Source organism: Sus scrofa, chromosome 16 (assembly GCF_054392235.1).
Source record: "Sus scrofa isolate SSC_HxYL_T2T_F1_AM1 chromosome 16, Sscrofa_HxYL_maternal_Yorkshire_Landrace_v2.0, whole genome shotgun sequence".
In the NCBI taxonomy this organism is placed as follows: domain Eukaryota; kingdom Metazoa; phylum Chordata; class Mammalia; order Artiodactyla; family Suidae; genus Sus; species Sus scrofa.
Window position 1 is genome coordinate 45,403,211 of NC_139398.1, and position 26,709 is coordinate 45,429,919.

General features: G+C 41.9%; 1 protein-coding gene across 3 annotated transcripts in view; it reads right to left on the reverse strand.

The window, feature by feature from the left end:
* Positions 1 to 26,709, reverse strand: part of ARL15 (ADP ribosylation factor like GTPase 15) — a 442,112-nt gene that overhangs the window by 284,857 nt on the left and 130,546 nt on the right. For all 3 annotated transcript variants that reach the window (XM_021076689.2, XM_085002263.1, XM_085002262.1), the window contains one exon: positions 3,211 to 3,355. In XM_021076689.2, coding sequence (XP_020932348.1) covers positions 3,211 to 3,355 — 145 coding nt within the window. The remainder of the gene's footprint in view (positions 1 to 3,210; positions 3,356 to 26,709) is intronic.

Consider the following 26,709-nt stretch of genomic DNA (forward strand, 5'->3'; position numbering starts at 1 on the left):
TAGAACTAAACATTCAATAAATGTAAAGTGTTTCTAATTAAAATCCTAATGCAGGTATAAACTTATTGATGGCTAAGATCTCCAAACAGGCCTTAAAAAGGCACTGTGCCTGCTCCAGGATAATGACAACTTACAGAGATATCCAAAATGTTAGTCAACTTACTAATTCATCAGAAAATCAACTAGCATACAACTGGTTCCAGTAAAAGGAAAACATTATTAAAAGACTGAGTAAAACTCTAGTATTCTGTGATGATCTATGGAGGAAAAGAATCTGAGAGAGAATGGACTTGTGTCTATGTATGACTGGGTCACTTTGCTGTATAGCAGAAATTATCACAGCCTTGCAAATTAACTATACTTCAATAAAACAAAATAAAGCAAATATAGAACATATTATAATTTATAAATAGTAAGTTATAAAATTATTTACAGATAATTTTGTACATTTTTACACAAAACTGCTTTTAGCAATAGTGTTTGTCTGATAACTGAAGAATAATATACATGCATTATTCTTACATATTTTGGGGGAAATTATTTTGCTTTAAAAGAAATACATTTGCTTTAAAAGAAATATTGTTAATAAAGTATGCATAATTACATAACACATTCCTCAAGAGACATCCACAATTTTACTAACAACCAGCAAGTAATAATCTCATCAGAAATCCTAAGGCTTGGGTACCATTAATTTTCATTTGAACATCTGACCTGGCACCTTACCTCTGTCACTAGCTGTGTGACAACAGCCATACCACCATACCTTTGAGCCTCTGATGACTTAAAAACATATGGAAAAAGAATCTTACCTGCCATATAAAGCCGTTATGAGATTCAGAGAGGTATGATATTTTATGTAAAAACATAAGGATTCAATTTACTGTTGTAGGCTTATTCACTCAACAAGCATCTTAGCTATGCCCAAACTTTGTGCCAGATTGTAAATACCCAAAGCTAAATAAAGATGCTCCATCTTCCCTTAGGGTTTATACCCTAGGCTGGGGAGACAGACATGTCAGCAGCAGTGCTGCAGGGACTAAATGCAGAGAAATGGACACTGCCCACTGGAGAGCAAGGAAAACTCAATTCATCCGAGGGAAAGAAAGGTAGTTAGAAATGGCTTCATGCAACAGGACACTTTTGAGCTCTGCTCTTCCTCTCTGTGGCCTCACCAGTCACCATGAACCCCCCCTCCCAATGCTTTTCCTCATCCTTTAATCAAGTTGTGTCTCCTTTTCTTCACAGGTTCACAAATATAAAATACAAAAAACTTTTGTCCTTTTTTTTTGGTCTTTTTAGGGCCGCACCCATGGCATATGGAGGTTCCCAGGCTAGGGGTTGAATCAGAGCTGTAGCTGCTGGCCTATACCACAGCAACACCAGATCAGAGCCACATCGGCAACCTACACCACAGCTCATGGCAATGCCAGATCCTTGACCCACTGAGTGAGGCCAGGGATCGAACCCACAACCTCATGGTTCCTAGTCTGATTCATTTCCACTGCGCCAAGATGGGAATTCCAAATACGAAAAATTTCCAAAGCCTGCACTTCCCCAACTTAGTGGATAGCAAAACCTTACCTGAAATGATTTAAGGCTCTTGGTCATCGATATTTTTGCTACTCATTAGAAAATCTGAGTCAATGCTTCCATCATCACCTATCACCTAAGCCAGGACCTGAATCATCCTTGCCATCTTTCTCTCTCCCTCCAAAGCCACCAAGCTCTACCAACCCTAGCCCTCAAATTAAGTATCCTATCTATTCCCTCCTCCTCCTCTTCCTCCCTCCCTCCCATCCCCACTTTAGTCAATGGCTAACAGCACGCTCCACAATTCAGCCTCGGGATTACTGCTAGTGTGATCCTTCTCAAGTGGCTATTTGATCACAGTTTCTCCTGGCTTAAAATACTCTGATGTGTCTGGAGATAAAGCTCAAATTCCTGAGTGTCATTTGTCCACTGCCCATCTCTTATGACTCAGCTCCTGGAATCCTATTAACCATGCATTGCAGCCACACAGAAATGGTTCCCACGAGGCAGCAACATGTTTCAGGCCCCTCTGCTTTCACACAAGCTTTCACTCCACCCCAAAATCCTCCTCCTCTCACCTCACTTTCTTATTCCTGCTTGTCCTCCAGACCTGCTTGTCCTCAATACGGGATGGAGAAAACTCCATCACACACCGTTCTTCCCTTCCCCAATTCTAAGCTAAACTGATCATCCTTCTTCCTTTATGTATTTTTGGACATGAGCCTCATGTCTATGTGGCCAGTAGACAGAGTCTCCTGGAAATTCTGGGATCATTGCTTACCCTCACTTTCTAACACTGAGACCTAGCACAGGATTGGTGCTCAAGAAAGAATGGCTGAAGAAACAATTTTCCTAATTTTCCCAGAGAGTGGCTCACCCCATTCTTCCACAGCAGCTCTGGTTTTCATCTCCTCCAACTATTTTTCCATGATTTTCTCTAATTAACACTTGTCCTTCCTGCTTCATTTCCAGAGGGAAAAAGGGAAGCATTCGGGGAGTGAAAAAAGCTCTAGGTAGCACTTTGATACTCTGGGCTGGAAGATTCTTTATGGTTGGGGCCCATCCTATGCACTGTAGGATGTTCAGCAGCATCCCTGGCCTCAAACCAAAAGACGTCAGTGAACAGCACCCTTCCCTCGGTGTAAGAACCAAAATGCCTCCAGATATTGCCAAAATCTCCCCTGATGGGGGACCACTGCCTAGACTGACTTTACTTGGCCGTCTCAGCAAACATGGGAAACCTGATCAACGGCCCCTGTGCCCACCATCTCCCTGATGCCAGCGCTGAGGGAAGGGGACCTAGACTTCATCAGCTGGAGCGTGAAGGGGGTACATGACCAACACGAGTTGGCTAGAGTGACACCTCAAGGGAGGAGGATACTCAATGGGCCTGAGATGAACCCATCTGTCACAGTGCTAGAATTCCAGGTTTCAGGGTTTGTTTCCATCAACATTTTCCTGAGCTGCTCTAATTCATTGGCACTGAAATGACCAACTAGAGGGATAGAAGGTGCAGCAATGTGATGCCATCGCCCCCTCCCCCAACTAAAATCTAGCTTAAAAATCAGAGTATCTGAAAATCAACTGACAGAAGCATTGCAGTCCTACCAAAAGCAAAGGAAATGAGAGCCTCTTGGAGGTGAAGAAGAAGAGGTGAGGACTCGGCCCAGCACCCACCTGTGGTTGACACGATGCTGTCAGGGTTTTCGCTGCAGAGCTTGGACAGCAGGCTGGTCTTGCCAGAGCCCGTGAGGCCTATGCAGACCAGGTCATACTCTGGGCGTGCGGGCGGTGGTCCCTTGCAGCAGAGTGCTCTAAAACACTGCCAAGAGAGGGGGAAATACAGCTCTTGTAAATAGACTGTGGATGCCAAGCTTAGTAACATATAACGTGACTGCAGGTTGAGAAGTAATTCAATAACCTATTCACTCTAAGGAGGAAAGGGGACTCTCCAGTGAGGCCGAGAGGACATGGCCTTGATCAAGCGATCAAAGGTAACATCCCAGGAAGGAGACCCACTTGCAGACTTGTCGGCTCCCCACCTGCTGTGATGGGGGCACCACAGGAGTGCGGGTGTCCTATCATCACACAACTTTTCTGCCCAACATGCACCATCTGAATCCTAGCACTGGGAAGTCAGAGGATACCACCCTGAGGAGCAGTGTGCAGGATGGAGGGCCTTTTCGCCTCTCAAATCTCAAAGAAAGGCTGAGGAACTATTCCAGGTTAAAGAAGGCTCAAGAGGCATATGGCATGCAGAGATTCCGGGATTAGATCCTGGATCAGGTGGGGGAAAATGCCATCGACGACACTGGTGGGACAACAGACAACACTGGTGGGACAACAGGTGACAGCTGAATAGAGACTAACTATTAGAGACTGCAAAGATACTATTACATAAGGCTAAACTTCCTGAGTTTAGTCACTGGACTGTGGCTGCATAAGGAATAGCACTGTCCCAAGCTAACACACACTAAAGTACTTAGAAGTGAAGGGTCGTGACGTATGCAATGAACTGGTTAAGAACACTTCTAATCTCTCTCCCCATCACCATCCCCATGCTACATGGTAAGGAGCATAACAAAGCCAACATGGTAAAATGTTATTAATTGGAGAAGCTGTGTTGAGTTTCTAGGAAAGTTCCTTGAACGAGTCTTACAACATTTTGATATCATTTCAAAATAAAATGCTCTGAAAAACCATTAAGTAGAGTTCATGCATATGTCACTGCTGTCTTGACCTTTGCTAAGCTTTGCTTCAGGTCAACTGACCTCAGGGTACTATGAGCTGTTGTTGGCCCTGCAAGAGTTGACAAGGGGATTGGGGAAGACTGGAAATCATTCATGTAGTGTTCGGTCTTTCTACTTATTTGACATCCATTTGTTGGGGGCCATCTATGTGGCAGCTTGTAAAGCCTGAAGTATTTAGGCCCTGAAAGAATCAAGAGAGGAAGAGGGAGACAGGGAGGCCAACCTACTGATTTCTATGTAGTATGGAGAACATGAGAGAAGAGAGCTAATTCTTCCTCAGATAAAATCTGAGGCCTAATTGGCTGTCATCCTCTCATAAATCAAGCTTGATCATTTCTCTCTCATATCTATGTTAGTCACCAAGTCTAGTCCGTACGACCTCTGAAATAGCTCTAGAATCTGTCTGCCTCTCTCCAGGTCAGGCAACCATCATCTGACAACATCGAGGTTCTCCATGGGCCCAGAACATTCCCTGCTGCCCCCTCTATTCCCCAGGTGGCTGCCCTTATGGTCATCGTGATCTAGAGGGCCCTCCAGGACCTGCTCCACCCCCCACCCCAGCCTCACCTCCCACAACTCTCCTCTCACCCTCCCTCCACCACTTCCAGTCTCACTGACCCTCTGGTACCTCAAGGCACTCAGCATATGCCTTGCCCTCTTTCCTCGACTCTTCGCAAAGCAAACGAATGCTCCGTCTATTTTCAGGTCTCAGCTAATGCACCCCTTCCTCCGGCTGCTCACTCCAATGCTAAAAGTGCATTAGCAATTCGTGTCAAGCTCTCACTGCACATTTGTGAATTCACCACACAGTCTATTCAGCGTCTTATTCATCACCAGAGTGTGGGAACCACATCTGTCCACCTCCATCCCAGTATCCCCAGTGCTCAGCAAAAGGACACGGCACAGAACTACCCTCACTGGTAACTGTTGAATGACGAATGAGTGACATTTAAATTTCACCTAGAAAAAGAGAAAAGAACACGTAAAGGCTAGTAGAAAGCTTCATCTCTGCTCTCTCTGGGCCTCCCACATGTCAAAACATCATCTTAAAATAAGAAACCCTTGACTTTTTCACTTCGCTTCAATGCCAGAAGTTTTAGCGCTGTTCCCACAAGAGTGGTTTTGATATGTGGGACCTACTTTCTTGGTGTGACAGAACTTCTTTTTGTCCTAAATTCACTCTTCCTTGGCTTTTAAGAGGATCTGCCTCCTTCTGATCAATTCTATGATCATTAAATCCATATTCTTCATGGATTTATTAAACTCTAATCATATTTTTCTTCTTGGTCTTTTCAAGCCTGAGGAGTCCTAATTATTTTATTCTGCCTTCATATAGCATCCCCACCCACTCCTCCATCCTCTTGGTGGTTCTCCGCTGGCCTTACTTGAGTTCCATTTGGCCTCTCCTCTAAGATTAATGACTAAAACTACAAAAAGCATTCTAGATGCCATCCTTGATTCATATGGAAGCTGGCCGGTACTGTCTAACTTTCTGCAAGCTTTTCCTTACCCATAAAAGAAACATGTCTCCTGGCCTCATGATGAGCGTTTTCCTCAGAGAAAGACGTCTGTATATATCCTCTCCAAGATCAGCTAGCAGCTATTCACTAAGGAGCGCTCCGTCAAGTTCAACTCTTGACAGGTACCACGAGGCACACGGTGGTTTCTCTTCCTGGGCTGCTCTGATCTTTGTTGGGGGAAGAGGAGGAGAAACCTTCTTTCTGTTCTGGACACCCCTATTCATGCTCAGCTCCACTGCCAGAAATCCCTGGACTGGAAAGAGACCAGTCCAAATATCCTGGCCCAAACTGTCATCAATCTTGAATACAAAACAAGATTGCAGGTGACTAATGCTATACAGGGCCTTTTAAATCATTTACATGCCAATATTACTTAACATATTCTGGCCGAAAAGTTCCAAATTCCATCTTCATGTTCTTTTTCAAAATTCCGAGTTACAAACTTTGTAGTCAAGCCCAATACTACCTACATCACTTGTTAATTCCTTCTAGGCCACCTAAGATATGTCTGACATAAAAGGCAATTTAACAGTTATGGTCCACTCCACTCTCTCCTTTCACCTCCTCTGTCTTCTCCCCAGGGACATCACACACACCCCACTTCCACAATTGATCTTAGCCAAAAGGCCGAGAAGCAATACACCCCACTTCCAATCATGAGGATGGTAAAGGCACCTAAGCTGCCATCTCCCCTCCTCTCCATCTCTTTCCTGAATTTCAGGCTCTGTAATTCCAACTGTTTTGCATGAACTCAAAGTACATCTGAATAAAACAAGATTCCCCCCCCTCCACACACACACACACAAACACAGGCTCTAGAGGTAAGACGTTTTAGAATATAAAAAGCATAAAGGTTAGACTGATAATTAGTATAAGGCAGAATATTTGAAACAAATATTCAAAGAGTCTGTAACTTATTTGAAATAAATCCTATGGTTAACAGAGACACTGTCAGACTTGGAGCCAACAAAAGTAAGACTTTTGAAACTATGCTACTTCAAATGGGAGATGAATGTTCATTTTTTTTGAGTCAGTTCCTAAAAACTGTATAGAGTTTTCACTGGGTTTTTGTTTTAAAACTTAATGAAGCTTTGGATCTCATAGTCAATTTACTTAAAATTACTCCTTTTGGCCTCTAGACTATACTGTACCAAAGTTCATTGTGTCTGTCTCCTAAAGCAGCCCTGGCATTGTTAAGAGTAAGCCCCTTTCACTGTCGTACAATGCTAAACACAATGCCGTCGGCTGTCCTGACAGCAAGCAGCAAACTCAGGCTTCATTCCCAGGCTAGACACTGAGGCATTGTGTAACTCTGTGCAGGCCCATAAACCTATCCAGGCTTCAGCCTCCTCATGATTAACCAGTAACGTTTTAACACTGTTGGCTGCCTCCTTTCTTTAGGAGAAGGTTATGAGGCATCAGTTCAATGCATCATGCTACCAGAAGGGTACCCCACAGGTAAATTAGTGCTCGTCTTCCTAAGGTATCTTAGGTGACTGTTAGGTGACTGCCTCGACAAGGGGGCTGGCAGCCCACCAGGCAGCAAGGACTGTGACACTTCCCTTCGGCCCACAGCAGCCTCCACATGATCCATCCCAACCCAGTTCAACCTGAGACATCAAAGACACACATTGCTTGACCCCATGTGCAGCAGGGGCTGGAGAACAGGCTGAGTCTGCGCGGTAAGCATGGGGACAGGGCAGGACGGCGGCAGACAACCACGGTCATGGTCTCTGTTGCCTAAGCTGCTTCAGTTCCGGCTTTTCCCATAGGGTCTGTTAAGACTGTTCCTTTCCAAAAGAACCCAGTGTATCTTTACCAACACTGTATATGTAAGACAAGTGTGCCAAGGTCTTGAGAGACAGCAAAGACTGCCAACCCCAGGAGTAACTGTCATAGACTCTGGACAAACCGTATAAGCCTTAGCTTAAAGGTGGATTAGCCAAATGACCTAAGCAAAATCTTAGGAGTTTTTGCTTAAAGGAGCATGACCACAGGTATGGGGGTCACGGGGGGTGGGGGGTAGGAGGGAAGCAAACGATGAAATGGCAAGAATAAAATAAAGACCTGTATTTCAGTCTGGTGCTCTAGCACCAAGGCACCAAGATGTTCTTAAAATGTCCCCATTTCTGCTGGGGACAGTGCCAGAAATGGGTAGGTCTGGCAGAGCACTATACAGAGGAGGTACTCAGGGAGTAGAAGCTCAACACGCGGCTGCCTTGAGCACTAATGAAGCACATCCTGTGTATCTCCCTTCCTCTACACCTCCACCACCACGATGCCAGGCACCCTCCACCTCAACTCCAGTCCTTCAGACGGAGCACTCTGAGCTTCTGGCTACCCATGGCCTGAGCACTTGGAAGCGAAGGCTCTTCCCTCTCTTTTCCACTTAGCAAATCTCTGTTCAACGTTGTGCTCCGATGGCACCTCCCTAGGGAAGTCTCCGAATGCCTCAGAACTGCTCCTTTCTTCCACTCCTTGGTCCTTTACACACACTTCTAGGGTACAGTTATTATGATGCCACATGCGCTTCTTTTCTCACCCTAAGAATTATTAGATGATAGAATTACACACACAATTGACCCAAAGACATACTCATCTCTTGGCCCAATTATTGGTTCAAAATGTTTAATTTTACAGCCACTAAGGGTGGCCAGGCACCAGAGCGGAGGAGCAGAGTGGTGATACAATTCACAATTCGAGACAGAGTCATGCTCGAGATCCTCCCCCTTTGGCACTGGCCCCTGCACTGCCAGGATCTCCTACCATCCTGTCTCACTAAAGCTCTAGCCCTTGGGGACATGGCATTTATTTCAATTGATGCTCTGTTTTTCGTCATGAATACATGATTTTATTCTGTGCATGATTTCAATTTGATTGAAGCTCTGGAGAGTTGCTGGAAAATTTTCTTCACTCAGCTTTAGGGCTTCTTACAGCTATAAGTCACCGCCTGAGCCCCACACTATCCCTTTTTTTTTTTTTTTATGGCCACACCAGTTCAACCAGTTCCCAGGCTAGGGGTCGAATCAGAGCTGTAGCAGCCAGCCTACACCACAGCCACAGCAACACTGGATCTTTAACCCACTGAGTGGAGCCAGGGATTGAACCCATGCCCTCACGGATACTCATCCAGTTTCTTACCGCTGCACTCCAACAGGAACTCCTCCTCCTTATTTCAATATGGGTCTTGCCAAACAAAAGCTGGAGATTTCCTGTGGCAGATGACCAGTTCTTTCCAAGAAGCCCTCAGGTGAGGCCTGTCACTGTGCTCAGTAAATACTTGTCAGATTAACCAAAAAATCAATTAGCTGGTGTCCTAAAAGTGAGAGAAGATTCACCCCGTAACTTGAAGTGGGTATATCTCTTAGGTGGTTTGGTTTCAAAACCAAAAGTAGGTCCCTATACATTCTGACGCTCACAACGACAAAGTTTTTAAAAAAGAAGTCAATTTCTAGAATGTTTCCTAACATTAAGCATGTGCACTGAATAAAATTTTAAGTGTATAAATATCTAAAATTCAAGATGTAAAATATTTCCCAAGTCTATAATAGTCAAATATGGGTCTGTTTTTTCAACATACAACTAAAATATGTACTTTTAAAAATATAACCAAAATGTTTTTAGAGGATTCTAAGAGATGCTTCAACTCTGGAGAAGACATGAGGAAAGATGAGTGTTCTAATGACACAAAAGAAAAACTAGAGGCAGTCAGCACTATCAGGCACAAGATGTCAATGATTTGTGTGTGTTAACTCACTGACTCCTCAGAACAACCCAATGAGAAGAGCACTATGTGCTTCCCGTTTTAAGATGGGGAGACCGAAGCTCGAAGAAGTTTAAGAGCTTGTTTAAGTGGAGCCAGGACCGGAACTCTGGCTGTCTGGCTCCAGAGCCATTTTCTGAGCAGGAAGAAGGAAAAACCTCCAACATGCGAGGGTGTGCCATGCAGAGGCAAGGTTAGGGGCGTTCTGAGTAGAGAGCAGGGTACAGGCACTTGCCAGCAAGTTAGTAAGGGACAGAGGTGGAGCTCCAACCAGGGCTGTCCAGCTCCAGAGCCCGTCTTCATGTCCTCTGGGCCATGGGATAGCCATGTCTGGAGTCAGGGATCTGAGCATCAGGAGCAGAGTGTTGTCCTGAGGGAGGGAAGGGGGCATTAGTAAGCCTGCCTGTGTGACTGCAGAGGCCTGGCAGAGGAAGGGGCAGATGTGAGCTCGATACGGCTTCCTTCCTTGTATTGCCCGGTTCATGGCCGAGGTACCTTTCATGCCACACGATGGCTTTCATCTTTCTCCCAGGAGAGTAAGGGGAATTTGGTTCCGCTGAGGCTGAGAGGCTGACATAGGGAGAAGGGAAGGAGGACAGGGCTGGCTGGGCTGGAAGACAGGGCTGCTGGCTCCTCTTCCCTGCTGTTTGCTTTTTCCCTTTAAACCTTTCCTGTTCTCTTAAAAGGACAAAGCCTGGCGTTCCTGTCGTGGCTCAGCGGAAACGAATCTGACTAGCATCCATGAGGACGCAGACTCGATCCCTGGCCTCACTTAGTGGGTTAAGGATCCGGAGTTGCTGTGAGCTGTGGTGTAGGTCACAGACGTGGCTTGGATCCTGCGTGGCTGTGGCTGTGGTGTAGGCTGGCAGCTACAGCTCTGATCTGACCCCTAGCCTGGGAACCTCCATATGCCATAGGTGCCACCCTGAAAAGACAAAAAAATACAGAAATTTTAAAAATTAAATAAAAATTGAAAGGACAAAGCTTGTCTGTGAAGAGATGCCCATGCGAGATTTCTGATTCTGACCATGGTAAGTGAGGGGGAAAAAAGTCTCTACAGGAGCAGTCCTCAAATTTTCTTCTTTAAAGTATGTGTACTCAAATTATACTTCCAAGTAAATAAACAAGCAAATACTAAACAAAATAAAATGTCCTGAGGAAGAGTATGACAGAAAATCCATGAATTAACGGGACTGTGTGGAAATCCATGTGAAGGAGACGGTGTATGTGGACAGGCAAGCTCTTAGCTAACCTTTCTTTCCACTTGAGAGAAGAGAATTGAATTTCAAAAATGCTCTGATGTCTTGGAGTACCTAGTAGGTCTTGCAAACAAGTGAAAACGATATCCGTTCCAAATGGCACCTATAGCCACAGAAATCATCAGCCGGGTGATAGAGTGCTGTGAAGAGGCCCTGGATCACCAGGCAGAGCCCAGCAGATAGCTCTTTCCCAGGCTACAAGAGCAATCCACTTTTCAAGGTGAAAAATCCTGTGGCCTTTTAAGACCTTAGTGGGAAAAACAATAAATTGTTTTTACAGAAGATGGGTCAAACCTTTCGGCCACGCGGGCTGCTCCGAGCTCACAGGCGAAGGCTTTGGTCCAGAATTGTCCCAGGGCTTGAGGCTGCTGGCCAATACATCACACTGCCTCAGGACACTAAGTCTGTCTTTGCCTTACCCTTTGTATTTCTCAATCCACATTCCTTTTTGGGGTGAAATACTCCATTATTTCTGCTTTGTTCTGGGCTGTCTCCTGTCTCTGTCCCTATTAACTCGTGGCAACAAAAGAAACAAACAGAAGCAGGGGATTTCATGCTTAGCAGCTACAGACATTGGCCTCGCGGCTTTGCAGAGGGGCAGACATTTGAGACTTTGAATGGAAGAGAGTGCCGCGGCGCTGGACCAGACCAGGGGCCCACGTGGCTCCCAGTCTGTGCGCCAGTCACCCTGATCAGGGGCATTCGCAGTCCTGGTACAGGTACTTCCAGAGGAGCCAAACGTGGGGCTTTAAAAGTTAAGGCCTGCGTCTGATCATTAGAGTTAAAGGAACTCTAATTCAAGACTCTCCTATATTCTAGCAATCCAGAATTTCAATTTCTCACATCGGAAATAGTTGAGGTGGATAATTTTTTTTTTTTTAAGAAAAAAGACATTCACAAAGGAAGCTAAGCAGAAAATAGATGTTTTTTCTTATTTGTCTCTTATAATGGTGAGATGGAATATCTAATGTTTATGATGACAGAATTATCCAATGAAACTAGCAGTAAATTCCCCAGGCATGACTATCTGTAATGAGAACCAAGCTAAATGGATATTCATAAACATATTTAAATCAGAGCTTCACCTGGGTCAGTTTCAGACTATTATTTTTTTTCCCCAAAGAGCAAAGAGATACAAATGTAGTTGAAAGTGAAAGACAGATCAATACATTCTGTATTGAAACTTTTTTGGTCACTTCCTGAATAGAATGTCCCTAAAGGGAAAATAGGGTGTAATAACATAGAAACATGTTTACCATTCCTTACCAATGGCTTCTGTCTATACTTGGTATTATTTAGGAAGAGTTAAGGGGACAGAACATTTTTTAAAAGAGCTAAACTCCCTATGCGGATCTTCCAGTGGGTTTATGTATCATCTAACAATCTCCCAAAAAAGTTGCCAACAAAGGAGATTCTCTCTGCTCTTGGTGCTTTGGGAACTGGAGATGGGGAGCCTTGGAATAAATGAGAGGAAAACAAATCAAACTAAGGTTGTCCTCCTTGTAGGTCCTAACAGGGAAATCCTATTTCCTATTTTGGGACCTCAGAGCATTCCTTCACTTAATTTTTAGGCTCCACAAAGATGGAACTCAGCCCCACATATCCTCTCAGTCACCAATTCCTCCAAGTCTGTCCAACTTGGTCTCTCCCACCTCCCTGTTCTTCTCCAGCCCTGAAGCCTCTGTCAGTGTGTCACCACCGTCCCCTGGAACGGGGTGTTCTAACTGGTGGCCTTACTTGGGTCTCACCCGACTCCAATTCAGTCTTCAAAATGTTAATGATGACCTTCCTAAAACACATCGAGTCATTCCCACGATTTAAAATCCTTCCATGGCTACCCACAGCTGTCAGGGAAAAGACCAAACCCCTATCTAAGCAGACAGGCTCTTAATGATCTAGCCTTTGCCTTCACTGCTGGCCTCCAGCGGTTGTGAGAGGGTTTACATGAGATAATGTTTATAGTGTTTCTCAAGCACCTAAACCAGGGTTCAACATATGAAACTTAAAATAGAATTATTTTAAGGTTATGATATACAATATTTATAATTAGAACATCTGTAATTATAATACTAATTATTTTTATTTCCCGACCATATCTACAGGGCCCTCATGCCAAGCATGTATACAGACCTATGTGCAATTCCTAATCCAGGGTCCTTCATGTCCCATGTCCCCAAGGGGCTGACCCTCTGTATGTACATCATTCTCCACTACCTCCCTCTGGCTGGCTCCTAGTTATCCTTCCAAATTCAGTTCAATGTTCATATCCTCCAGGGGAACTTGTGTGACCCTCGGTCTGATGTACATGACCTCTTCCAACTCCCTTAGCACCTTTTCTGTTCCACTGTCATAATACTCATCATCCTGTTGAGTAAAGGTGATTGACAGTCCCTCCTCCCCACTGGACTTAGAGCACTTGAACGCAGACTCCACTTGTGACTCAGTGTTGGAACCTGAGCGTCTGAGACAACACCCACCACATGGTAGGATGAGCTCTCCAGAGATTCGGTACGTGATTAAGTGCATGGTCATACAAGCCTGAAATCCAAGTCCACAGCAATCTGGAGAAGATCCCTCACCAATACCTGTTTTCTAATCTGGAAAACAAGGATCACCTTACAGGATTGTTAGGAGGAGTGAACAAGGTACTACATATCAAATGCTCAGAATGAGATTCAGTAATCAATAGGTATCGTTATCACTGTGATGGCTGTTAGATTTTTTTCACTTAGAATACTGTTTTCCTAAAAACTGATTTTATGACCACCAATCAGGATTCTTCTCACAGTGCAGAGACAGGCTAACTCGGGGTTTGGATTTTTTTTATTGCCTATTTGGTCAAAGATCTGACATGCCACATACTAATGGTGGCTAACTGCATATAGACAGTCTTTTGGTTTGCTATAGTAAGAACTACTAAAGTGATCATCATATGATGTACAGTGGGGCCATCACTGGCGTTTTTTTTTTTCTTCCTCTGAGAGGAGAAACAGCTTTTAAACATGACTGGTCTATCTTAACAGTTAAATCAATTCTCTTTGATTATGAATCTCCTGCTATGTCTATGCAGACCCAGACAAAGGCATAATGGTGTGGGTGGGGGGTTGTCTGTAATCCCTGTGAATCCTCAAATCACGTTGCTTGAACTGCTGACAAAGACAAATGTTTGCTATGGTCTAGCGCTGAGGAGCCCATACAGTGAACTAGATGCTATCTCGCCTCACACATCAACACACGTGTCAGACAGATTCTGATTGCAAAGTCTGTTATTGGTGATGAGAGAGGCAGAGAGGGCACAGCTGGATATTTCAGATCCACAGCTGAGCTGGCAGCAGTAGTAGTTCAAGCCATCTTCTCACTTTAAAAGCTGGAATTAATCTGAAAGAGTTATTTAAAGGTGTGTTTTATTAAAGAGGCACTTTCAAATACTGTCAAACTTCACAAGCCAAGGCTGAACTCACAGACTCGGGCAGTTCTGGGTGAGGTCATCTGTGAGATATCAACAGATTACTTTCAGCCACAAAATCTCTGATCAAAAATGAAATACCCACAAAAATCAGCATCTGTTTCCTCCAAAGATTAAAAGTGGCATGCAGACTTCATTTACTACTTGCTTTATTTTATTCTCTGGAATTAATTCAGGCACAAATGCTTTAAATTATTCTCTTATATATTACATAGATGGTACTGGTACCCTATAGCAGGTTAGTGAAGATATTAGAGGGATCCCATTGGCCTAATATTTTGGGGGGGAGGGTTCTTACTAGAATGAAATCACAACATCAACTTTTTTTTTCCCCCCAAATAAAGCACTGACTTCCTACCAAAGGAGTTCTCAAACTATCAGGGAAATACGACACCTGAACATCCTAAGTGTTTTTGTAAAATGGGTGTCCCTCCTTTTTGTTTTGTGCTGACATGGTTCTGGTTGCAAACACCAGAAAAGTGGTTTATTGGAAGGATGTTGATGATTCACAGAACAGACAAGCAGACTAAAACTGCAAGCACCAAGGCAGCCCACAGTAACACCGCAGCAACCATTAGTATAGCAGTCACCACTTGTACTAACCGCCGGGCGTCCTATTCTGGACTCCACTGCAGCATGAGAATGGCCTGATTACTCCAACCCTTACCACTGACCATCAAGCTGGAGCATCCAATTGGCCAAGCCTTGGTTTCATGCTGGGGCCCTGGTTGCCAGGGAGTTAAGAAAGAAATAGCTGCCCCCTACCTTCAACAATGAAAGAAGGGAGCCCTGACTCTGAGCTTTTGTGGGATTGGCCCATAAACAGTTTTATTTTTAGGCCAGTAAAAAACAGTATCAACTGTACATGTTGCTCTTTGGTGCAGCAGACAGACTATTATTACAATTTAAAGACATAAAATAGAGTATTTGTTCATCTTCCAATTCCATGGACTTATTTGGATGGAATATGTCAGAGTCTAGGGCAGAGGGCAAGATGAATGCTAGTAGAAAAATCTAAGCCTGGATTTTTCTGAGCAAAATGCTTTCCCCTCTCAGTTATTTAATACTCAGCTCTCCTATTCCATATGCATTCTCATTTTTCCTTCCACACTTCTACCAACAAATTGTTACATGTAAGAAGATGGAGGCTGGCTGGCTGTGTGGGAAGCTGATGCCTGATGGCTTTATGTCCAAACTTGCATGTTCTTGCTTTCCTTTCAACTTTAGTTATCTTGTAGGAGGAAAATGGGACAGGACATACTTGGACGAGTGTGTAGCACCTAGCTTTTGTTAATTAAGAACAAAAACTCAATCAGGTAGTCTGTGCTATTGCTTGTCACTAGATACATAGATATAAACCCCCTAAGGATACATGACTGGGCTTTTTTTTTTTCTTTTTTTTTTTTTCCTTTCATCAGACCACCGATTTTCTACATGTTTATCTAAGTCATGTATAATCCCTCAAATCTCTCTTTTCTAATTTGCAAATCACATTGTAATTGTGCAGCAACTGTAACAAAAAAAACTACTCATCAGGAACACATAGAAAAACCAAAACCAAAAAACCAGAGCCATCTTATTTATGGTTAGCCAAAGACAATGATTTTTTATATTTTGTTAACAAATTCAAAATTCAAAGACAATGATTTTTTATATTTTGTTAACAAATTTTTAGCTTTCCCTAAAAAATAAAATCTGAAGGCTTACAATAAACCAGCATGTTAAAAAATAAAAGACAAAAAAAAAAAAAAAAAACAGTAGGGGGAATGAGGTTGGAAGGGGAAGGATTAGATAAAGGCATTGTTTAAAAATAGGACATTATGTCTCATTTATTTGTTGATTCTATGAGAATATTTTCTGATGTTTATCCAAGGAATTCTGACTCCACCTGAAAAGACCATCTCTGCCACAGCTTCTCAAGAAAGAAAGGGCATATGAGCATGACTCTTTGACTTGAGTGTTACAATCGATTTTATAATTACAGCAACAGTGGATATAAAGGTCCTCAAGGGAATTGTTCATGGACAAATTAGAGACAGTGTAGGCAGAGATAAAATATTCATCACCAAAAGAGTACCTAAAATGTATTTCAGAAGATCAGAGCTCATTTGGGAACCATGCAAGGGGAATAAGGTATCACGAGAAAAATGCAAGTATTCTCTGTTGCGTAAAAACCTGAAACAAAGAATGACGGCCCTAATGAATTCTGCATATATTAAAATAAGACATCCTTGTCCTGTAGTCTGGGGGCAGAGGGGTATAGAATAAAAAACTGCCTTGAGACTTAACACACAATACTCTTCAAAGCAAACTATACGATTAAAACCACAGCTCTCTCTCCAATGCCACTGATGTTTCCATAATAACAGTTTCTTTACAATTTGCAAATCTCTCTGCACCCTCAAAGAAGGATAAAAGATACGGAATCTCAGAACATGAGATTTTTTAAACAATACATTACACAACATTAAATCTCATATTACGTCTTATGTTTTATTAAGTTTGTGTTTACAAGCCAAAACTAGTTCTTCGTTGAAAGAAATAAGAGAATAAAGGCGATAATAAAAAGCTATCAAATAAAATTTCATCCAATAAAGGCAAGAGATATTCTCTAAATCACACCCCATGTAGGTTAAGGTAGGTATTTTAAGCTTTGAAAGACTGATGAAAATGTAAGGTGAGCTTAAAGGAGAGATCCTAGGGTAGCACTAAGTAGTGTGATAATCTTTGGCTTGACACAGGATATGGCCTCAGCAGCAGTTCAACTGCCAACTTAAATATGAGCCTGAATCTCAGCTGGAGAACTTTCTGTAACTCTTTCATTGAGAGCCCCAAGAATCAGTGCACACCCATGTCCAATCATGTTGCACACCTGAAACTAATGTTGTATGTTGACTATATTTAAAGTGTAAAAGCCCCAGTATCTGTGGTACTTCAAAATGAGATTGCAAAAAGAAAAATTAAAGATTTATAAACTCAAGTACACAATATTAACATGCCAAGTACTACCAGCAATTGTTTACATTTTGAATATGTTCACTCCTCAATTTTAACACAATTTCTAACAACTTAATACTCAAATTATTTGGCTATAAAAAGCATATTAATTAACAGGTCTGGCTAACCTAAGACCTCTGCCTAGCTAGGAGAGGATTTCAAGAGAACTCTAATGTATGGCTGGGGCATCATTACTTTAAAAATAAACAAACAATAAATGCAAACTAGAAACAGAAACAGGGCCATTAACTATCAAGAAAAATACAGTTAAAAGATAATCTTTAATACGAAAAGAATCAACAATGCAGAAGATACATGAGAAACAAAAAACAACCCTATTGAAGGCATGTTCTAGAAATAACATAGTGTGGGCTTCACTAGCCTTTGTGCTGGGTGTCTTGCCACATCCCCATCCTCACCAAGCTCATTGTGCACGGAGGCGACCTCTCTGACTGCATCAGTAGGCACTTATGCCTCTGGTTCCAGTCAAATTCAGTAGAAACGAAGGCACCAGCAAGAGATGAGAGACGAACAAAACTCGGTCTTCACTTCCCCAGCTCCCTCCTTGCATGAGGGCAGGTCGTATGTCCCCAAAAGTCACAGCTCCAGCAGCCTTCCACCCCGTCAGTCCTCTCTGCCACTGGGTTCTCATAAAGGCTCTTTTGTCCGTATGGGACCGGGGGTGATTTCCTCACACCCTGTCCATACCTTTGTCAATTGTCCCATTAGTTAACTCTCTACAAATTACCCAATTTAAATACCCATCGGTTTCCTGGCAGGACGTCCGCTGACAGAGCCCTCTTAGTGACGCCAATGAAGGGGACTCAAGGATGACACCTAGGTTTTCAGCTTTAACAATTACAGGATTAAGGTTTGGGAGTAGTAGGATGAGAAAATCAATTAATAATTTGGTTTTAGTTCTGACTGAGATGCCATTAGACACTCATATGATAATGTCGAATATGCAGATGGATAATGGAGTCTAGGATTCTGAAACGAAGTCACTGTTGAAGAAACAAATGTGAAAATCAGTGGACAGCTTCTAAAGCCATCGATGAGGTCACCTAGGGAGTCTGCCATAGAGAAGAGAGTAAGCTTTTTGGCATTCTTGTGTAGAAATGATTCTGTACTTCTTCTCTTTCACAAATTAACGTTCAAATTATTAAAGCTAGAAATATAAGAATTTTGTGTTGTTCCCTATGCTTTTGCATTTGTCTTAAAATTCTAATATTATTGTTATAAACCTAGTAAATCACAGCAATCACTTTTCAGGGACTTCGATTATAGTTGGCTCCATTAACAAACTTAAACTCTCCTTAAAATTTTAACTTGTATTTCTCAACTTAATATACTCAATTTCTTTTTCAAACATTTCAATTGCCTGACACGCAAAATGTTTCCAAGTACTAAATTCTTACAGCTCCAATAAATTAAACACAAAACCTGGTAGACCTTCAGTTCCCCAAACATTCCACTTCTGATTACAAAAACATTTATACTTAAGATCAGAAATCTAAACCAACTATTCAATTTGATATTTCAAATTGGAATCACAATCAAACTGTGATTACAGATACACATATTCTAATCAAAAAAATGTCATTTTAAATCTACCACAAAAACATCAATAATGTGAGTTTGATTTACTTCATTTCCATACACAATTCTAAATTTCAACCAAAGACTTTTGACAGGAAGCCATGATTTGGATTCCTCCCTAATATATTGATCAGTCATGGAGAGAATTTTTTCCAAGTCACAATGTACAATGGAAATGCCATGCTTTAAAAATAGTTTGTCAAAGGGCATGTACCCCAGATTCAACTTTATATTATCTAATTCTTCCCTAAGACTTGGATCAGCAACACTCACCTAGGTGGTACCTAAATTATTTCATGAATTTGTTCGATTTTGCATGTCTCCTAGCTCTGAAAGTGCATTACAGCCAGATTGGAGGTGAACTGTCTTGCTCCCTCAAAAACTAGTCCTACCACCAGATTCTGTTCCCTCCTGCAGTCCCTCTCCTCTCCCTCCTGCACCTAATTTCTCCCTCACAATTGCGTGATTCCCGCCAGAATACATTAGGTGCCACTTCTCCCAATCTGGGGAAAGGAGGATGGAAGGAGTGGGGGGATAGGAAGAGGGGAGGAGAAAAGAGAGGGAAGGAAGGAAAGACTCTCTCCTGGCCCCACTTCCTCTGTTTTCCAGCTTTCTTTTAGAGCAAATCTCTTTGAAAGTACCATCTCTATTTCCCCTTTCCTTTCTTTCTCCCCTGAACCCACTCCGAACAGGCTCTCTTCTTTTCAAGGGCATCAACAATGTCCACATTACTGGTTCCAAAGGTCAACTCTCAGCTCTTGTCTTACAGGTCCTTTCAGTCAAGACGATTATCAATACCTCCTCCTTAAAAGGCTCTTTCGGGCACCATCCACTTTTGGATTTTTTCAGTGAGAAGGGAGTTGTCAGCTTCTTAATCTCATCAACCTCTTATCATCAGCATACCTGGGGATGACTTAAAGCTTCTCTTCTGTGTATACTCACTTCCTTGTTGAAGTTCACATCCAATCTCATGCTTTCAAATCTCTCTAGATGCTTTCAACTCCCAAATTTTATTTGTACCATGGATTTCTAAACTCATATATGCAAGTGCCTACCCCACATACCTCCTCCTGGATACTGCATCAGCATCTTGAACTTAACCTATGCAAAACAGAACTCATAACTCAACCCCCCAACTGTTTCCTCCTCTTAGTTCACAGCAAGTCCATTTATTTTTTTCAGTCGATCAGGCCAAAACCCCTCTTTTTCTCTTAAACCACACGTCTGATCCATCAGAAAAACTGTCAGCAATAGTTTCAAAACACATCCAGAATCCAACTACTTCTTGACACCTCTATCCTTCCCATTCCATCTAAGCAACTATCATCTCCTGCCTGAGTTACTTCAACGGTCTCACCACCGGTTCCCCGCTTCCTCTCTAACCTCCCTATAGTCTATTTACAACACAGTAGCCAGAATGATCCTGTTAAATTGTGTCAGATCACATCTATTTTCCATTCAAAGTCCTCCAAAGGCCAGCCCAACTCACTCAGGATAAAAATCAAAGCCCGTGTAACAGACCACAAGGTCCTATAAAATCTGCTACCACCTCTCTCTCTCCCACCCCTAACCCCCAACTGTTTCTATGACAACATCCACTCTGATTCCCTCCTGCAGTCAGTCGCTCCAGGCAAACTGGCCTCCTTGCCATTCCGGAACCATGCTAGGGTTCTACTTCAGAGTCTTTGCACTTGGCGTTTCCTCTGCCTAGAAATATCTAGACTTGCAGTCACTCCTGTACCTTGTTTGTGTGTTTGCTCACAGGTCATCTTTTCAGTGAGACTTATCCTGATCACTTTATTTTAAAAACACATCCTCCCTCCCTTCCTCATGACATTCCTTATCCTCCTTATGTGCTTTATCTTTCAACAGCAAGGATTGTCTTCTTAGCTGTTCAATAATTGACTCATGTACTGGTTTACTGTCTATCTCCCCTCACAAGGAATGCAAATCTCATGGGGGCAGGAATCTCTGCAGGTTTTTGACTGATGCAGATTTTTGTAACTGATGCAGCTCCTAGAACATGGCCTGGCACAAAGTACACACCCTATAAATACTCTCCAATTAATTTGTTGCATGACTTCCACAGACCCTTCACAACTGTACTGGATTACTTCCTAACCTCTCATCAGATTGAGGTTAATGAAATTCTATATTCTAGCCATCCTTTTCTTGAATGGAAAAAAAAAAAAACACATATTCTTTAAAATCACATCCTATTGGTTTTGGCACATCTTATACTTTTATCTTACTCTCACCAAGTTCGGCCTTACTCTAGAATTACAAAACCAAGTTCACACCAGTGATGGGAGGCGGGAGGGAGGCTAGGCAGAGTTCCAGAGTCGTCCAACCTTTGAAGTTGGGCACAAAAGGAGAAACCAACCAGTCTAGTGCAGAAAAAACTAGGAAACATAATATAATGGAAATCAAGAAAAAGTTAAGTATTTCTAGAGGGAAGAGGTCATCAACTAAGATAAACGCTTTTAAGTAGTTACTAAGTAGTTACGTAAGATCAGATCACACAGATAACCACTGTTTTGGGAAACGCAGAGGATGCTGGTAATCCTGGCAAGCACAATTGTAAAGGAGTGGTGGAGATGGAAATCCAGGGTACCTACTTATGTCCGACAACCTCTTCACTTGACACATTTCCCCTCGGCCGTGCCTCCATTCCCATTGCTTCGACTGTATTCATTTCTCAATCCCACGTCCAGCTTCGTCCGCTTTCTGGAGAACCCAACCGGTGTGTCTGCACTTCTTGTAGACATCTATACCCTAGGTATCTCTGAGGTACTCACTAACAAAAACCCAAGTTCACTGCCAACCCTCCCACCCATCTGTCCCTCCTTCCTATAGTTCCCACTTTAGTAAATGTTATCATCCAACCCATCATTCAGAGCTAAAAAACCTCTTAACATCCTCAATTCTTTCTCTCTCGCACTGCCTACAATTCATAAAGGCCCCCTATTTGTGTAGATTCTACTTCTTAAATAGTTCTACTCTCTTCGTAAAATAGCTATCAATATTTCAATATAGTATCTTATGCATACATAAACTCCATACCTATCGTTTTATAATAAAGCCAATATTTCTCGGAAGAAGCATGACTACTTCAATGTAAATACTGTACCTAGAACATCACGGGTGCTCGATCAGATTTTCTGTTGATTCAAGGAGCTCATGTGGCCCTTTTATAAATTACTCAGATTTATGTTTAACAAACCAATTTTCTCAATTTAATAACCATGACTGAATTTTTTTTAAAAAAGACAAACTGGATACTTTGGAGCTGAGCTATTACAGATGATAATAACACCACATTTATTATTTGGAAGATAATAAAAAGAGCCCAAAATAGAAAGTACCATCTGGATGTGAGTGTCCCCGGGAGGCTCTGGTTGTCCCAGCTGCCACTCACTGGGATTATTCCCTCTGACTAGTGCTTTCCCTCCTTGTTCACTTAACCTTCTTGAACAACCTACTTCCCCTTCAGAACTTACTCTACATTGTCTAAACACCAGAAGTCCAGTGAAAGAACCTGAGCATTGCTAACAGCAGAGACCTGGACCCAACGGCGTGTTCATCTTGAGTAACAAGTGGCTCTACGTCACCCTGGAAGAACATTGGCAAGGCTAAGTGATAGTGCAAGCTTAACACTCTCGGCTCCTCATGTCTCCTGCAATTTTCTGAGATCCAGCAACACAATCTCAACCTTGATAACCTCCACAGGACCTTACCAGGAGAGAAAAGACCTCAAGAACTATTCTGGCCCCGAAATGTTTTTGAATCAAGTTAGAGAAAGTTATGAAACTCACAGTTGTCATACTTGAGTTGCATCCAGAAATACAACTCAAATGAAGCATGTAGCCTAGATGGTTGATGGTTTTCAGCTGGATGTACTTTCCAGCCACCTAAAATAAAAAATCTCTAATCTCATCCTAATACAAATCTTTGACCTGGGGGGGAAAAAAAGCACTATATACCTTCTACATACCTTTCTGGCAAAGTGAGAAGAAGGGGTAGGTAACAGAAAACAGAATGACTTTACATGGTTTTGTACTTTTAAGCAATGATATTTATAAACACTATCTGAAAGGCCAAAACCTGGAAAGAATCTATTTTAGCATATCTGATCCACCATACACACCAACGGAATCATCTTTTATCTAGCGCATTCCACAGAAGCTATTTCTTTTAGCTGAACAAACTTCCCAAGAGGACATCTAGTCAAGCTGTTTAGAATCCCAAAGGGCTGGGTCTTGAGACTGGGGTGTGTCACACAGAGTAGGGTGTACCAGTCTCTACAAGTGGGTCAAATGCTATGGAGACCCAGCTGGTTTATTTACTCACAAAGTAAATCCACCCTCTTTTTGTTCAAGAGGCAGTATCATTCTCAATTTTCAAGGCTCAAGTTCCACTAACACTAAATCCTCCTGCCCTGTCTAGACTCACATCACAGACTCTCACAGTATTTAGTTCATGTTGCTAATGTTCTACTTACTCCATTGAATCAGAGCCAAAATGTATACTGATTGTCTCCCCGGCTCCCCACTACATATATGGCTTAACTTTAAGTCATTCTTTATTCAACTTTACAGCATGATGTCTGACACACAGTATGTTTGTGAAATGTGTAAATCAACAGATAAAAAGCAGTTGTGGCTGGTCTCAAGCAAACTGAAGAGATACATTTAAATAGTTCAGAATCAAGATTAGACCAGATTAATGGAAAATAAACATTTTGGTCTCATTTTTTGAGATAGGTTCTCTATTCGGTTACCCATATTCTAATCAATAATTCACTTACGTGTTTCAGAAAGATCTGAAAAAGATATTCCCTGTATTAGAATTTAAAAGGCATCCTGAAAAAAAGATGCAGAGATGTTCATTTTTAAAAAATACAGTTTTAAATGAGATACATTTGTTTCCATGTTGACGGCTCTCTGGGCCTAAGAATGAAATCACATGTTGTCTGAATTATTCTATTTATATGAGAAAAAAGAAAGACAACACTGCTTGAATGCTTCTGTGCACTCCTTATAACAAGCCCTGCTCCTCAAAATTGGAGTATTCTTCTCAAAATCAAACAACCTGTGCAGTTAATACCTGGGCAGCAAGATTCCAGAGAGGGTCATTTTCAGCAGAAAGGGTAAATAAAATCCTGTATTTAGACAAAGAAAATATACAATAAAATGAACTCAATCTTTACCTTGTTTTTATTCATAAGGAATCATGCAAAGAGCTAACATAAGAATTTTAAAGAGATACAACATATGATGATGATTTAAATAGCTACAAAAACAACTGGAGGCCATATAATTATTTCGCAGGCTGGAAAAGGAAATAATTTTCTACCCTCGTTAATTTAAAAGTTGGCCCAACCCCTGATATTTCAGGAAAGCTTCTGTTATCTCTAGTCCAGTTATAGACACACATAGATATATACTTAATTTGATTTTCTTCTCTATTTTCTCTGGTGTTTAAAGTAATCCTTGCAAATAATTTCATCAGTCAAATGTATGAAGGACAAAGTGTAAGTCCCTCTATATTCTAACCTCCTAAAGATTATTGGTGTTCAGTTCAACTTTATGTATATACTAGTTTATATGCATTTTTTTTTAAATGGGATGACTGTCTGCATAGTTATACAACTACCTCATCATTTTTTTCTGATTTATAGACAATCCTCTGTGTCCTAACAGGGTTCTGATTCCTTTTAATGTCAGCGTAGAATTTCACTGTGTGACCATCGCCAAATTTACCTAACTAGTCTCCAACTGGTGGCTGATACACGGTCAGTTTTAAACTGTGTTGAATTTAGACTTTTAGAGCTACAAAAGGCCTTAAAGATTATCTTATAGAATCCAGAACTGTTTACTTTACAGATGAAAATGCTGAAGCCCCAAGATACTGAATCACATTAATAAAAAAAGATCACAGGTTTGCTTGGTGGCAGACAGGAGAAACATGGACTAGAGTTTTTCCCCCTATTTAGAAGTTGCGAGCTCAAACTCTGGAGCCAGACTTCTATTCTGAGTTTGAGTCCCAGCTCTACCGCTTACTAGCTAAGCCACCTTTGCCAAATCACGTAGGAAAACTGAATCTCAGAGAGGTTACCTCAATAATGTGACAATAGTGTAGTTGCTGTCAAAAATAAATTGGTTGTAATATAAAGTTCTTAGACCATGATGCTGGCAATCAAGCAGTAAGTGCTAATTATTACTGTTATGGGATCAATGTTTATGCCCCCTCCCCCCCCATTCTGATGTTGCAATGTTGAGTTCCCATGTATTAGTATTACAAAGTGGGGCCTTGGGGAGCTAATTAGGTCAAGGGTAGAGACCTCAAAAATGGGATTAGTGCCCTTGTAAAAGACGCCAGGAGTTCCCTTTGTGACTCAGAGGTTAACGAATTTTACTAGGATGCAGGTTCCATCCCTGGCCTGGCTCAGTGGGTTAAGGATCTGGTGTTGCCATGAGCTGTGGTATAGGTCGCAGATGTGGCTCAGATCCCTCATTGCTGTGGCTGTGGGGGAGGCCAGCAGCTGTGGCTCCGATTCGACCCCTAGCCTGGGAACTTCCATGTGCCACCTTAAAAAAAAAAAAAAGCAAGGATGCCAGGGAACTCCCTTGTCACACCCACCACGTGAGGACCCAGCAACACGACAAGGCTGTCTGTGAACTAGGAACCAGGCCCTCACAAGACCCTGAATCCACCATACCTTCATCCTGAACTTCCCAGCCTCCAGAACTACGAAAAATAAATATCTACTGTTTAAGCCACCCAGTCTACTACTTTGTTACAGCAGCCTGAAAAAGAGCAAGTATTACTGTAGCTATTATTATGTCATGATACTTCAAACTTACTTTATTAAGATTTCTGTTCTTGGCGTAAGTAAAACAGAAAACACAAACTTCTGGTTGTTAATATTGGTATTTATACAGTCATGCTTTTTCTTCATTACTCTCTATTAAAATATAAAATTATGTAACAGCTACAGTGAGATATATTGCATTATAATTTATGAAGGATTTACATATATCCGATTGAAACAGAACCTTAACAGAAATGGGAACAGCTGTTTATGTCAGAGTTATGAGTTACCTCCTTGAAACACAGAATGGAAGGAGAAAAGGAAATCAAAATCAGTCCTGCTGTATTTTCACTCATGTGAACTTTACAATAAAGGATGAAAACCTGCAACGCCAAAGAATACTCCAGTGAAGATACACTGATTCTCAAGCAGTAAAAACACCTGCTCCAGGTGATGGGTGAATATTTGAGGGAAACAGATGTGCTGGTTTCACCTCTTTGTGACTTGTAAGACTGGCACTTCTTTTAATATTGATGGTGTTATTGGTTCTCTGCTGTTTTATTATTTTTTTTAACTTAAGACACATCAGACTGAAGTGTATTAGCAGAATGCAAATTGTTTGAACATATTTCAACAGCAAGAACAAAATGTTATATACCTTTGAGGCAAAGCCTAATCACCTGCCCAGAGAAGACCCCAAACCATGACATCTCAGCCCTTATCTTGATGCAGCTCCCTTTCAACAGCCCCACTGGCTAAGGTGACGTTTTTGTTCGAAAACTGAAATCTTAGGTCATAGGATACTCTGCACTTTCATATGATCCAAAAGTATTTGTTTAAGCAGAGTTCATTAAAAAACTTAGAGCAGATTTGGAGTGTGGAGCACACCACAACAGCCCAAGAGACGTTAGCACGTGGTACACAACTTGTCAAAGTTAAAATGTGAGGGCATTTTGGTTGGTCCCAAGACTAACATCTGTATCTGGGTACATATTTGAAAGAACTCAG